Genomic DNA, 15743 nt, shown 5'->3' with positions numbered 1-15743 from the left:
TAGTATAATGTAGTTCATTCTATTTTTATTTTTTTAAAGCTATTTTTAGATATTATTTTATATTTACTAACTTTTTTTTTCATTCAATAATAATTTATTAACTATTAGTTATAATTTATTTTTTAGTGTAGGGGTTTTGTCTTGTAGTTATAATTTTATAGTTTTTTATACACATATCTTCATAGCCACAGGTTTGTTAGCATATTGCTATTTAGTGCTACCCTCAGTAAATAAAGAGTTTATTATTATTATTATTATTATTATTATTATTATTATTATTATTATTATTATTACGTCGAGGATTGGAAAAAAAATTAAATAATCACTTAATTAGCTTGTTAATGTAATATGAAAGGTGGATACGCTCGCGCACAATCGTTCAAAATTATTTTGTAAAAACAAAATAAAACGGCTTCTTATGGCTTTCTATTGCGATATAAAACTCTGGTAGCGCTATAACTGTAAAGTACTTGAAAAATCGTTCAAATATATTTTGTAAAAACAAAATAAAACGACTTCTTATGGCTCTGTATTGCAATATAAAACTCTGGGAGCGCTATAGCTGTAAAGTACTTGAAAAGGCAGAGAAGCACTCGGCTACGCCTTGTGTTCCTAGGCCTGCTTCTCTCGTGCTCTACAGCTCCTGCTAAGAGTGTTAGCTAATATTACAGTACAGACGCATGCACACGCGTTTATATTGCTTAAAGATATAGATAATGATTTAAGACTCTTCCAAAAATACTCGTTGCATTGAATTCCTAGAGGAATTGCTCTGGCGCACAAAACAATAGGCCCTCTTTTCTTATGACAAAAAAAATCCGTTGTTTTGTTCCCAAGAACGATACTTCTTGGGACACAGTGCAAAAGTGCGACCAGAACATTGTCAGTAATGATATTAAGGAACAGAGGACTTAGGTTTAAGAATAGTACTACAGCAACAAATGCCACATCCGACTATACCCTATGGGACTTACAGTATGGCTCACTAAGAACAACTTACTCTTAAATTCAAAAGTTATGCATTTTTAATTATGAAAAAGGAAAAAAAAATTAGGTCATTTTCGACCATTTTTGAGCAAAAACCATGGACTATAGCCCGCAATGGTTTGATTATTGACGTCACTGAATAACCAACTACCAATCATTCCGTACCTTCATATTTTAATCTATTCGATTTTGAACCGTGTTATTCGATATTTTAATCCATTCGATTTTGACCCGTGTTATTCGATATTTTAATCCATTCGATTTTGACCCATTTTATTCGATATTTAATCTATTCGATTTTGACCCATTCTATTCGATATTTTAATCTATTCGACTTTGACCCGTGTTATTCGATATTTTAATCTATTCGATTTTGACCCGTGTTATTCGATTTTTAAATCCATAAAATTTTGACCCGTGTTATTCGATATTTTAATCTATTCGATTTTGACCCGTGTTATTCGATATTTTAATCCATTCGATTTTGACCCATTTTATTCGATATTTAATCTATTCGATTTTGCCCCGTGTTATTCGATATTTTAATCCATTCGTTTTTGACCCGTGTTATTCGATATTTGGATCTATTCGATTTTGACCCGTGTTATTCGATATTTCAATACATTCGATTTTGACCCGTGTTATTCGATTTTTGGATCTATTCGATTTTGACCCGTGTTATTCGATATTTGGATCTATTCGATTTTGACCCGTGTTATTCGATATTTCGATCTATTCGATTTTGACCCGTGTTATTCGATTTTTGGATCTATTCGATTTTGACCCGTGTTATTCGATATTTCGATCTATTCGATTTTGACCCGTGTTATTCGATATTTCGATCTATTCCATTTTGACCCATGTTATTCGATATTTTAATCCATTCGATTTTGACCCATTTTATTCGATATTTTAATCTATTCGATTTTGACCCGTGTTATTCGATATTTTAATCTATTCGATTTTGACCCGTGTTATTCGATATTTTAATCTATTCGATTTTGACACGTGTTATTCGATATTTTAATCCTTTCGATTTTGACCCGTGTTATTCGATATTTTAATCCATAAAATTTTGACCCGTGTTTTCGATATTTTAATCTATTCGATTTTGACCCGTGTTATTCGATATTTTAATCCATTCGATTTTGACCCATTTTATTCGATATTTAATGTATTCGATTTTGACCCATTCTATTCGATATTTTAATCTATTCGATTTTGACCCGTGTTATTCGATATTTTAATCTATTCGATTTTGACCCGTGTTATTCGATATTTTAATCTATTCGATTTTGACCCGTTTTATTCGATATTTTAATCTATTCGATTTTGACCCGTGTTATTCGATTTTTGGATCTATTCGATTTTGACCCGTGTTATTCGATATTTTAATCCATTCGATTTTGACCCATTTTATTCGATATTTTAATCCATTCGATTTTGACCCATTTTATTCGATATTTTAATCCATTCGATTTTGACCCATTTTATTCGATATTTTAATCCATTCGTTTTTGACCCGTGTTATTCGATTTTTGGATCTATTCGATTTTGACCCGTGTTATTCGATATTTTAATCCATTCGATTTTGACCCGTGTTATTCGATTTTTGGATCTATTCCATTTTGACCCGTGTTATTCGATATTTCGATCTATTCGATTTTGACCCGTGTTATTCGATTTTTGGATCTATTCGATTTTGACCCGTGTTATTCGATATATCGATCTATTCGGTTTTGACCCGTGTTTTTCGATATTTTAATCTATTTGATTTTGAAACGTGTTATTCGATATTTTAATCCATTCGATTTTGACCCGTGTTATTCGATTTTTGGATCTATTCTATTTTGACCCGTGTTATTCGATATTTCGTTCTATTCGATTTTGACCCGTGTTATTCGATTTTTGGATCTATTCGATTTTGACCCGTGTTATTCGATATTTTAATCCATTCGATTTTGACCCATTTTATTCGATATTTTAATCTATTCGATTTTGACCCATTTTATTCGATATTTTAATCTATTCGATTTTGACCCGTGTTATTCGATATTTCGATACATTCGATTTTGACCCGTGTTATTCGATTTTTGGATCTATTCGATTTTGACCCGTGTTATTCGATTTTTGGATCTATTCGATTTTGACCCGTGTTATTCGATATTTTAATCCATTCGATTGTGACCCGATTTATTCGATATTTTAATCCATCCGATTTTGACCCGTGTTATTCGATAAATGAATCCATTCGATTTTGACCCGTGTTATTCGATAATTGAATCCATTCGATTTTGACACGTGTTATTCGATAATTGAATCCATTGGATTTTGACCCGTGTTATTCGATTTTGGATCTATTCGATTTTGACCTGTGTTATTCGATATTTCGATCTATTCGATTTTGACCCGTGTTATTCGATATTTTAATCTTTTCGATTTTGACCCGTGTTATTCGCTATTTTGATCTATTCGATTTTGACCTGTGTTATTCGATATTTTGATGTATTCGATTTTGAGCAGTTTGGGTTTGAACATAGGAATGACTTATTGGCCGTCTTCCGGTTTGGCATTATGCCATAATTATGCTTTTCTCGAAATTTTTTTCGTCCCTGTAATAAAAATTGACAACGCTACGTATGTACGTATAAAATTTTTTTCAAAAGGGTATGCTTGGGTTACCTGTGTTTTGAGCAAGAGCGCAGTGCTTGTCGGACGAAAACAAAGATGGCGGCTTTCCAAGTGGGTTTGCTGCAAACATGTCGATATTTCAACAGAATATTTCTCACAAATACAAGAAATACGAAACTAAATCCAAACTATGTTAGAAGGCTTTTATCTTTAGACAGCTGTAGGAATAATCACGGGACGTTTACATGGCAGAGAGCCACATACGTAACTCCATTACCAAGAACTGCAAACAGAATTCAAGGTAATTAATATTCTAACAGTGTATTTTATTTTAAGATTTTTTAAATGTTTAGCCTATTACGGCCAAAAATCAAACAGTGCTATTTTAGTTTTTGGCTTTTTTCTCCTCATTCCCAGGTACGATTTTTCTGAAATTTTCAGAATCTTATCATCTGAGCCTGTGTATAAATTTGCATGGAAAGTCTTGGGCGAAAAAAAGTTATGACGCCGCTTGAAAATTCGATACAAAATTTGAAGCATATGAAACATCGCGCTGCAGAAACATTACCATTGAATGGATTGCCTTGAAGTTTTCACATATCTATTTCCAAGTATTGCGGATGAGCCTTACGAAAAATCAGCATCAAATCTTAAAAACTCATCGAATAAATGTTTTTTACTACTTGTCGTTGTAAACCTCAAAAAACCATCTTCAATGTCATTGTGTTTATGCAGATATTCTGCCAGAGTCCTGTCCTGAAGTTAACATTGTTGAATGTCCGAGAGTGTTGTTGTTGACTGATATTGAATTAATTATTTCTAGCGTGGTGAGCTCTTTAGGTACATGTACACCTCACTTTAAAAAATGTTTTCTCAAACGAACCAGCTCTGGACAAGAAATGGCTTTGACTCTGTAGTACTCTCTTCAGGCAAATACATGCTTTTCCTTAAGGAAGGAGTTATGTCCCTACTAACCTCAATAAATCAACTCTCCCTCATCCCAAAGCACAATACTATTGCAAATTTGGAAGGTTGGGGACTTCTGTATGGACGTCTGTATGATGCCCGTTATGAAACCCCCAAGGGTTATGTGACATTGCTGTTTTTTCTCCTGTAGCTCGTAACATGTTCATACAAGTGCAAGACACACCAAACCCCAACAGTCTAAAGTTCGTTCCTGGTGTCCAGGTCCTTGAATCAGGGACTATTAATTTTGACAGCAGTAGTGCATCACATGGTTCTCCATTAGCAAGGTAAGATTATTACAGTATGGTCATGAAAAGCCTATCTTCACTTCCACAGTTATGAAATGGCTGGGTCTCTGGTTTTAAGGTAATAGATAAGAGACCCCTTTATTTTCCTTAGGATATACAGAGCTCTATGCTGATTATGTGATCCATGTACTGGGTTTTCTAATACATTAATTCATCCTTTTGATAATGACATAACATTAAATTTGTACAATAAAGGGTGTAATTTAGGAATTTAGCGCAACATAGCAGTAGTATACACTTGCCTTTTCCGTCTGGGTTCTTGTGTTTGTTTCCTGCACTTGGCACATCTGTAATGAGAGTTAATTTGTTAGGTCTCTTTTCTGCATGGGTTATCTGGTTTGTCTCCTCTTGCAAAACCTAACAATCATGCTAAATTCCAATTCAATCTGTGAGTTAGCCATGCCCAGAGTTTGATGAGCCCAAAGGTTTTGTTTTGGGGTTAGATATATATTTTTTGAGGGCTTAGGTTTGTATGCTACAAGTTTCAAATTTTTGTATTATTAAGTATTATTTAATTAAATTCATTATTACCTTGTTTGACTCAGGAGTCTGTTTAGGATATCTGGGGTGAAGTCTGTTATGTTTGGTCCTGAGTTCATAACTGTCACAAAGGTAAGTAGATTCATCAGGGGACCACCACTGGCACTCATGATGTGGTTGGAGGTCGTTTAACCTGGGAGAGATTGATATTTCAGACTCAGTAATTCAGACAATAGCAATCTAATGCCATTAAGACAATGCCAATATAGGCCAAAAGGCTTTGTTTATTTTAATTACTTGCATAAAATAGGCTATAGTTGTTGCTGTCCTGACCAATCGTTCTACACTTGACAGTGATCATCAGATCTCATAGTCAATACAGTGCCTTCTGATATTACAAATTCAAATATTCTCAAGTATAATGCATCCCATCTATCAAATCCAATTCCTATGGCAGACATGCTTTCTCAACATCTGCACCGAAATTGTGGAATTCAATCTCTGAACACATAAGAGAGCAGAAACAGAAGAAACTTTTAAAGCTAAACTTAAGACATTTTAATTTCAAAAACATTTTTAGTTAATCATATATATATGCGTTGCTAGGCGCATTGAGGTTAGAAATATGCGTTGTTAGGCGCATTGAGGTTAGAAATGTGCCCTATAAGCACCTATTTATTATTATTATTATTATTATGGCATTTTTCCAGGCAGATGATGACATTATAGAATGGTCATTAATAAAGCCAGACATATTTGCTACCATCATGGATTTCTTTGCCAGTAATTTACCCATTCTTACTGATGAACAGCCTCCCACTGATACTGGTATGTACACGTCTTTCGATAGACTTGCCCAAAGTCCTTTTATCTCTCGGGCAACGCGTTATAAAACATAATGTCGTGGGAAGACTCATAACCACTCGTGACTCTGCTGCTCACAGATCTGAAAAACATAGTGTGGTTGATTTGTCAAGTCTAATGTTTCTATCACTAGTAATATTACTAGCTGATTGACTAGTTCAAATAAATACTTTTGCATTTTTACTGTCAATTAATTTGTTTTAAAACTATATTATTTGGGGTGAGCCCTATAGTGTGGTGTAGAGTGTATTGCACTAATTGCTTTGTCTTCAATTTTAAAGAAGAAATAAAAAACGTGCTCATGTGCTGTCATAAAGCATGTGGGGGTTGGCAGAACACGAAAGAAGTGTTAGGAGAGGCACGACGCATAGCGGAGTGTGTCTCGACACTTCTCAAGTGTTCTGCCAATCACCAAGTGCATTATAGCTGCACACAGCACAGCAAGCAAGTTTTTTATTTCTTTCATAAAATAGTATTAAACATTAAAATAACCATTATTTTGGATATGAATAACGCAACTGAAAGTGCGTGTGCATGCTCTCATAAAGCACACGCTCCCAACCAAACAGAACGTGGATTCATAACAGTTATTTTATGACTTAGCTATAGATGAAGATGATGATGAGGTTGTTGCAATGATAAAAGAGCTGCTTGACACAAGAATAAGGTGAGCTAAGTATTAAATTTAAAAAAATACTTCTACATGTAAAGGAGAACCTTGCTCTAGATTGGAACTTTAACATATCAGATATTTATTTTATTTAATAAACTTTCACCCTAAAATAACTTACAAAGTATACTAAAAAATTTTGAAAAGAAAAGAAAATGTTTGGGTGAGGAAAACAGACAACAGAGCTGGGCTCCAAACAAAGTGTCTCCTATAAATGAAAATAAATTAAAAATATCAAATGATAAAAAGTACAAATAATAAGTAGCTATACCATTGGAATTTCTAGCAAAGCTTCTTTAAAAAAATTTTTTTGTGTGTGTTTTTTTTAGGATTGATGAAAATTTTTCTCACATTTCCTTTTCTTTGTAGGCCAACTGTTCAGGAGGATGGTGGGGATATTATATTCATGGTAAGGGAAAGTTGTGTTGTATACATTTACTCTTCTCAGTAGACTGAGGCAGTTGTGGTTTTTTGATTGCCTTTGTAGCATTGGTTATGTTAGTGGCAAGTGCATTTCAAATCAACAAGGTGATGCCAATGTCGTACCACATGGACGAACGTTTTAAAACCACATGATAAAAACTTGTCTGCACTCCGGCCATAAAAAATAACAACTGCCTTGGTCTACAGGGAAGAGTAGTATTTCCTTTTGCTGTGATGTAAGAAGGCCAAACCTTATGTGCTGTTATAATGTGCTGGTTTTTCTTTTTTTAGGGTTTTGATAATGGTGTTGTAAAGCTCAAGATGCAGGTAAATTGCAACTCAATATTCTAGGACCTAAATACTGTGTGTTATAACCATGCTCTGGTTGGCTACAGGGTCTGCAAAGCTATGTACAGGTCTGATGCCTTGGGCCAATAAAAACACTTGTTTCCACTATATTTTATGTTCCTTCCAGTCAGTACTAAAAATATTTTTTCAAGTCCATTAATTCCTACTCCTTTTAGGGGTATTCAGCATTCCTCCAACAAGTACACATATCAGGGCCGTAAACAGAACTTTTACAGGGAGGGTGCACATCGAATAAAATCGGAAAAAAAAAAAGTTAACCGAAAGAAAACAGAACCAAAAAAAAAAAAAAAGGTAACCAAAAGAGAGCAGAACCAAAAAATAAAAAAAAGGAAGATGGATGAGTGGACCTTAAGCTTTTATGGGGGGGTGCACCTGCACCCAGTGCTCCCCCTGGTTACGGCCCTGCATATGCATACTATCTGCCTACCATACATGTACACCTCCCTTTAACGTAATGTTTTCCCTTTTCAGACCATGTGTTATTCCCTTGAGAATAAGACTCTTTGATGTTTGAGTTGTATCCATATTCAGGTGTCATCTTATGTGTGACTGTTAATCAAAGAAATGATACTCAAGGGTTTAGGTCTGAAATATTACAGCTAAGTGTTATAATTGCAGTGTATATCTAATATCTGATGAACCTATTTCATAGGGTGCCTGTTCTTCTTGCCCAAGTTCCCTGGTAACTCTGAAAAATGGTGTTGAAAACATGTTGCAGTTCTATGTACCTGATGTTGTTTCAGTAGAGCAGGTAGGGAAGAAAGAATTCTTTATAATTAACCTTTAGTTTAAATATCATTTGCAAACAGCATACAACAACAACAAAAAATGTTAAATGTAAGTAACGTAATGTAAGTTTGATACAGTTCTCTGCCGTCAATAGACCTCCTCGGCTCTGGAGCGCTCAAGCTTAATATTGTCCCATTTCAGACCACATGTCATTTCCTTAAGAATAATATTCTTTGTTTGAGTTGTATCCATATTCATGTGTCTTCTCATGAGCAACCGAGTGCAAACCTTAAACAAAGAAATGATACATGGTCTGAAATGGGGAAAAATATGTCAGAGCTGAGGAGGTCTATTCATCCAACTTCACCACTTTGTTAATATTCAGTATTTCAAATTCTATTTGAATCTTGCAGGTGGAAGATGAGACTGCAAAAGTCAGTGAAACTGAATTTGAAAAGTTTGAAAAAAAGCTGGAAGACATGAAGGACAAATAAATGCCTTACGCTGATTAGTACTTGTAGAAAGGACCACTATAAGGACAGATGGAATATCAAATCCATCTTTTATATTCTGAAAGTTATTCAGTTACTATTAATAATAATTCAAGATATTCTTCTCTGACCAAAGTATCAAAGTCCTTGTCCCATCCAAATGTCCCCTTCCTCACCCCCCCCCCCCTCCCCCCCTCCTCCTCCTCTAAAACACACACATCACCACCACACCAGTGGTTTAGCTTTGATACAGGGGTGGACCCAGGATTTTGTTCAGGGAGGGGTGCACCCCTTAGAATCGAAGAGAAAAAACAGTATTGGTTATCTTCGAAGTAGGGCACAAAGTGGAACAAGGGAGGGGTGCGCACCCCCTGCGACCCTCTCCTGGATCCGCCCCTGTGATAGGTGTATATGCGATGGCATAACTGGACCTTGGTACCCTGGGTACCAGAGAAAAAAAAATAAGATTGATTGAGAAGTACTGGAACGAGAGCCTCTAAAGTCCATGGTGAATTACTAGAGTTGCTGGTTGTTTCGTAACTTCGTTTTATTCAATTTTTTTCGTTAAATTATTTGTATTTATTCAATTGCACAATTTTTAAAGCTTGTTTACAGGTTAACAACAAACGAAGGAAGGAAGAAAGGAAGATAGAAGAGAAAAGAAGAAGGAAGGAGGAAGAAAAAGAAAGAAGAAAGAAAGAAGAAAGAAAGAAAAAAGAATAGAAAGAAAAAAAAAGAAAAAGCCCGAGAGAAGGAAGTAGACAAGAATGCCTATGGTGCCCTGTCCTCTCCTCCGTCCTTACTCCCCCCTACCTCCTCTTCCCTCACTCCCTCCCCTCCCCCCCCGCCTCCCTCCCTTCCCCTCCCTCCTTCCTCCCCCTTCCTTCCCCCCCCTCCCTTCTTCCCTCCTCCCTCCTCTCTCTTCCTCCCTCCCTCCTCCCTTCCTTCCCTCCCTCCTTCCTGCCCTCCTCCCTCTCCTCCCCCCCCCCCCCACCCCCCCCCCCCGTTGATCCCATGCACGCCGACAGAAGCTTACTACCGACACACAGATTAAAGAACTCGAACATAAATTAAGAATTATAAAAAAAAAAAAAAAAAAAGAAATCGTAATGACTTCTTATAATAATGACTTCTTAATCACCTTACTATAATGTTCTAACCTTACCTTCTAATTTCCCTGAAATAATTCGGATGCACTCTATGTCGGGTATCACTAATATTTACACAAGATCAAGTAGAATAGACACTGCATCAAGTCATTAAAGACACCGAAATAAAAGCCTTAAATCAACCAACATTTGCACGAATAAGCTACTGTTTGCCCAGCTTGTTTTTCGCTGTCTTTATAATTAATACCTTCCGGTGTTTTTCTGTGCTTTCACTCTATTCAAATTGACGAAAATAAAAAACACGGACATTTATAAATACAACGTAAAACTAGATTGTTATCTTAACGACATTCAACATTTATTTGTCCCGTGAAAGTTGTGTAATTACTTACAGTTACAAGAAAACAATGAAATTAGTATCTATATTTCTATGTATTATTCTTACTATTTTTTCATGCGGGCCAAGTAAAGTTACTCAGTAGAATAAAAAAACCTTGTTCAAGGTTGTGGACTTAAGCAAAATTTGAGAAAAATGAAATGCGACCAATTCAAGCGGGAACCATGTTAAAACGAGATGCATTTTGACGATTTCAGTTTTCGTTAGAAACTAGAAAAGTGGTCATTTGCTTAGATATTAAAACAAAACTTTGAAGCAATAATGTATAAGAATTAGTGTGTTTTTGATATGGCCTCTAGGATCCAAGCGCAACCATGGAAAAAGAATATATATTTCGGCGTTTTTTCTCGTAAAAGTCGTCAGTCCTGACAGTTATTTTCTATTTCCTTTCTTTTTTCTGATAAAAGGAACGCAGATTTGTTTCGATAATCCAACATCAACACAATCAAAAGATTGTCGTTTAGTGTTCGGTCACGCCTTCGTCGTTATACTCACTGACGATGAATACTCTGTTGACAAACTCTCCCTTTTAATTTCTCTCACTTTGTTTCTCTCGCTCGCGGAAAACTTAAAAGGAGACTCTTCCAGCAGGGTATGACGATATATCACTCTTTCTCTGTTATGGATAGTTTTTTCTGGCCTTGGAAGCTAATCATTGAGTGTAGTTCAAACTCGCCTTCGGGTCGCTATTAACTAGTTTCTCCCTATGACGCATTGATAGTAGTTTGGTGTCTTCTGGTCTTGGTAGGTATTATAAGTAGGTTATAGTCGGGCTGCACGCAGACTAGTAATTATCGCGGAGTGCGATTCATTCTCGCCTTGGTCGTCGTATCTCTCTGTTGCACTGCCTTGTTGAATGCTCATCATAGTACGATTCTCGTCTCCCACTTGATAACGGCATCACACAATTCGCCATCCCTCTACGCGGTTGTGCAGTTTTCGTGAACGAAAAAGGATTCTCCCTCACCACCGATACCCTACCGAACATCAACACGCTTTTCAGCGCCTTCCTGTAGGACGCGAGCCTCCAGCAATAAATGAACGGATCCAGAGCAAACTTCAAAAACAGTACGTCGCTACAGACTTCAAGAGCAATCAAAATACTACGCTTTTCTTCAAAACTCGTCGGGGTCCAATAGATGGTTAACAACTGAAGAATCAAAGAAGGCAGAGTGCAAATAATGATGAACGAAACTAGTACTAGGGTGAGAATAGTAAACTGTCTTTCTGAGCGTTTCCTACTTCGTGTAAAGCCAAGCCCCTGCCTGCGTGCATGGTTGGCGCAGTGTACAGAGTGTTGAGTCGTTGCTAAAGTAATGCGATGAACTTGGTTTTGAAAAGCGAAGAAAAGACAAAGATACGCAATGACAAGAAGAACAATGAAGACAGTGGTGTGCATATAGAAGTCCAATTTGTTGACTATCTCTGGATCGATGCCGCAGAATGGAAGAAGAGAAAAGGAGATGGCGTACAACCAAATCCCGACGACGCAAACCGTAACTTTTCGGTTACTGATGAAATTTCTGTGCTGATGCGGGAATCGAACTGCGGCAAATTGGTTCCATGTAAGAAAGAGTAGAACAAAGTATGAGGCATTCATTGTTAGGAACGACAGTGTTTTCCCCGCTTTGCCAACGACGGTGAAACGTTTCGTGTGCCTCTCGCTTTGAGGCGCAATTCTGACATAAGCGATAGCAGGACCAACCAGAAAACCAGTGAGGAAATCCGCAACTGCTAACCCGGTCACAAGCACTGTAGGAGGCACCCTGAATGTCCTGTAGGGATCTTTCCATATCGCAAGTAAGAGCAAACCATTCCCAAATGTTGCCACAATCGATAAAACAGCAATGAAAATCCCTGAGTTAAGATAAACAGGTCCCAAGGATTCAATCAAGGTTGTTGTAGAAGCAGTCTCGTTGGAGGCCGTGGTTTGACTTTCATTTGAAGCGACTAGCATCGCAAAGGAAGCGTCCATGATGGCTGAGTGTCGTTATACCGCTTCTGTGGTGTCTACGATTAGATGTTTCCCAATTGTTGCCCAATTGTTTTCCTATAATTTGTTTTTCAATTATTTCAGTATCCTTGTCCAACGATGCAGTCTTAGTCTGATGATAAGCCTAACAGTTATATAACTACATCTGTTCCTATCTATAGACGTTTCCAAGAGTCTTAAAAATTCGATATAGCGTCACTTCTGTGAAGAGAATTTCAATTTCTTATGAGGATGAAAGTTTACAATACAACGAGTGGTATAGAGACGACGAGTTCATTTAAACGTCATAGCAAGAAAAGGCATTCAGGATCTAAATTGTATGCTTATGCAAATAATTAAAAACGTACGATTTCAACATTTCTAAAGCAAACATCGTGAAGTTTCTTTTATGTGTTAATTTGGATGTTATTGATACAGGGTTTCCTGGCTCATGAAGTCATCCCATTAAAAGAAAAAAACAGTAACAAAATACAATGTTGCAGGTTCTCGTAATTTGCCGGAATTTATTTTTACAAAGTTTAAAAAATAAATTTCGGATCGGTTTTCCTCGGATTGTCAAATAGTTAGTAGACTAATAGAGGTTCGTAGATCTTATTTCCATCGTTTTCTTTTGTGCTTATTTGACTATTATACACTAACTACTAGAAACTGTTTCATGCGCGTCTGACAAAATTCACTCCATAACAACAAAAAAAAAAGACTATTTATGTGTGCAGAGTTGTACTACGGTAAAGGAGTTATAATAGTAGGTAGATGCGGGATTACCAACAGTACTGCAGCAGGAAAGGTGGAACGGGCTCTTAAAAATACACAGTTCAAAAGATAAATGAACCATTTCTTCCCCTCTGTAATAAATAACCGGTCCCTTAGGGAAAGATATACGATAGAACTGATAACAATGGCGAGTCCGTCCGGTAAAATCATACGGTATCATTTTACCGGATGGACGAGTCCATGTTATCAGATACTGAGATCCTTATTATTGCACTTGGAACCCGATGTTTTTAAATTTTAGATCTACAGGAATCAAATTTTCCCGAGCTAAACAATGTACCCAGTAACTATTTCAAAAGGGTGTAACAAATTTTCGACAAATTTTAAGGAAATCTTTTAAGATTAAAATCAGCTAGGCGTTTGAAAGTCGTTCACGAGAGAAAACCAAAAAATGGTAAATTAATAATGTATCCAAAACCAAATTGATTAGCAAACGTGATCCAAGTTTTTTCATTACTCGGTAAATTTGAGAATCAGTAAAAACTTGTATGGAAACCTTCGCTGCCTTGGTAATCAAACCTGAATTTAACTAGCACTATCGTTTTGAACAATGGGTCCAGTTTTTTGAATTTCAGTCGCTCGCTGGTCGCTGATTGGTGCGCTGATAATGCACTCCTTCTCATCGCCACGGTCATAGGCTCTATCCCTGGACCAGGCATTATATGTCTAGTACAAGTGTTTATAAGGGGTCTTCATTGAACAGACTAAATAAACGATGTTTCCCATCTTAACCGTGGCTACACCACAGATGTTTCAAGCTAAACTAATCGAGGGTGTTGAAAAGCTATTTACTTCATGCAGTTACAGTTTTGAATAGTCGTTTATCGCAATAATAAATTATTATCGCAGGTGATATTTAGTTTTCAAAAACACCAAAAAAGCCTGATAAATAGAAGTACTGACGAGAACCAACATCGATATTTATTTTTGTTTCGTGTTTTAATGGGATGAGTTCATAAGCCAGGAAAACCTGCTTCTGAATAGCATCCAAATTAAAACAGAAGAAACTCCGCGATGTTTGCTTTAGAATGTTGAAATCGTACGTCTTTATTTGAGTACACAAGTATCCAAGATACATCCTGAGATCAGTGCCTTCTCTGAACCACTCGTATTATAAGCTTTCAACCTCATAAGAAATTGAAATTCTCTTCACAGAAGTGACGCTATATCGAATTTTCAAGACTCTTGGAAACGTTTAAGTAGGAACAGATGTGTAGTTATATAACTGTTAGGCTTGTCATCAGACTAAGACTCCATCGTTGGACAAGAATATATACTGAAATAATTGAAAAACAAATTATATATAGGAAATCAAATTGACAACTGAGAGATACATCTCATTGTAGACACCAGAGAAGCGTAACGACAGCAGCCATCATGAACGCTCCCTTTCCGTATGCGATGCTATATATATTAAGAAAACAACAATAAATAAATCAGTATTTAGAAGACACAGTTATCTGGTAAGGGGTTTACAATAGAAGAAGGCGTTCAAGACCTCTTGGACTAAACGTAATCGTTCAGACAACCTGTCATTCCCTTTAGTATTATATACAGTAAAAAAATTATGTTTAACGGTTAAACGAAGTTGTTTAGTCTATTAAGAAGTTAACTCAAGGAATGATTGTCCTACAGGTCCAAAATATCCAACAAAATCACATCCAACAATAAACAATATCCAAATAATAACGACCCTAATAATAACTCAAAAATATCTAACGATATCTATACTGATTCAAAGCTTTTATAGTCTATGACTTGTATATATAAGTGTCCTGAGCGCGGCACCCTCACATAGACTAAGGTGAATGATATACTCTAAAGGATATCTGACATTCTATATTTCAGCTTGAACGACTTGAACGATTTACCCATTGTTTTATCATAACTCCATTGTAAAAACAATAATTTCTATTAAAGCAGGATTAAAAGAGATTAATTGTTCTTGTCAAGCATCTTAACGGTTCCTAATCCATCAGAAATATTGTATATTTGTATAAAAATAACTGATCGAAAGCTTCGCATCCACAATTATACGAAATAATACGATAGGCCGCTGTTTAATGTTCAAATGTATCCACTCTGGAGCGGTTTTGAGATGTAAGCGTTTTCGTTTTAGTGTACTCCCAAAATGCATTAGAAAGTACGCGTTTTTCGCAAACGAAAACTCTTTCGTGTGGACGTGGTCTTACTGTTGACCATTATCGATAGCTTTAGATCATGCGTAACAATGATGATGGCTATAGGTGCGGCGTTTTTGCCCTTGTTTTGATTAAGAGATAATTCTTTTCGTATTCAAGCGGTGAGCGCCAAAAACTATTTTCTTGAAGAAAGGCTGTTGTACAAGGCTAAAATCTTGTTATTCCAGAAAGTTGAACTTGTTTGGAAGTGGAGATGACCGCTGAAAGTGGAATCAAAGTGTTAACCCAAAGCAAAAATTTGAATCGAAAATGAGGTTTAGGCCTTCATTTGTTTATTTCCCATATATTTCCTATAAAAAAGCCTGACAAAGCAACATTCTAACAACAAATGCAACAAAATATCTTTGTACA

At 36.2% G+C, this 15743-nt stretch overlaps 2 protein-coding genes across 2 annotated transcripts; one reads left to right on the top strand and one right to left on the bottom strand.

The window, feature by feature from the left end:
- Window positions 1–3707: 3707 nt before the first annotated feature.
- Window positions 3708–9500, top strand: LOC116295358 (NFU1 iron-sulfur cluster scaffold homolog, mitochondrial). The gene is made up of 9 exons (XM_031703155.2): window positions 3708–3919; window positions 4736–4871; window positions 5438–5504; window positions 6083–6200; window positions 6840–6903; window positions 7276–7315; window positions 7621–7656; window positions 8351–8449; window positions 8841–9500. The coding sequence occupies exons 1-9, from the start codon at window positions 3715–3717 to the stop codon at window positions 8919–8921; spliced, it is 846 nt and encodes a 281-aa protein (XP_031559015.2). The 5' UTR covers window positions 3708–3714; the 3' UTR covers window positions 8922–9500.
- Window positions 9501–10058: 558 nt separating this feature from the next.
- Window positions 10059–12694, bottom strand: LOC116295357 (somatostatin receptor type 4-like). The gene has a single exon (XM_031703154.2). It carries the CDS (start codon window positions 12397–12399, stop codon window positions 11233–11235), a length of 1167 nt encoding a protein of 388 aa, XP_031559014.2. The 5' UTR covers window positions 12400–12694; the 3' UTR covers window positions 10059–11232.
- Between the last annotated feature and the right edge of the window lie 3049 nt (window positions 12695–15743).

Source organism: Actinia tenebrosa, unplaced genomic scaffold, assembly GCF_029948245.1.
Source record: "Actinia tenebrosa isolate PJP-AT-01 unplaced genomic scaffold, QUT_ActTen_1.0 PGA_scaffold13__45_contigs__length_12533684, whole genome shotgun sequence".
Lineage (NCBI taxonomy): Eukaryota > Metazoa > Cnidaria > Anthozoa > Actiniaria > Actiniidae > Actinia > Actinia tenebrosa.
The sequence above is the reverse complement of the archived record's forward strand: the minus strand, read 5'-3'. Positions and strand labels throughout refer to the sequence as shown.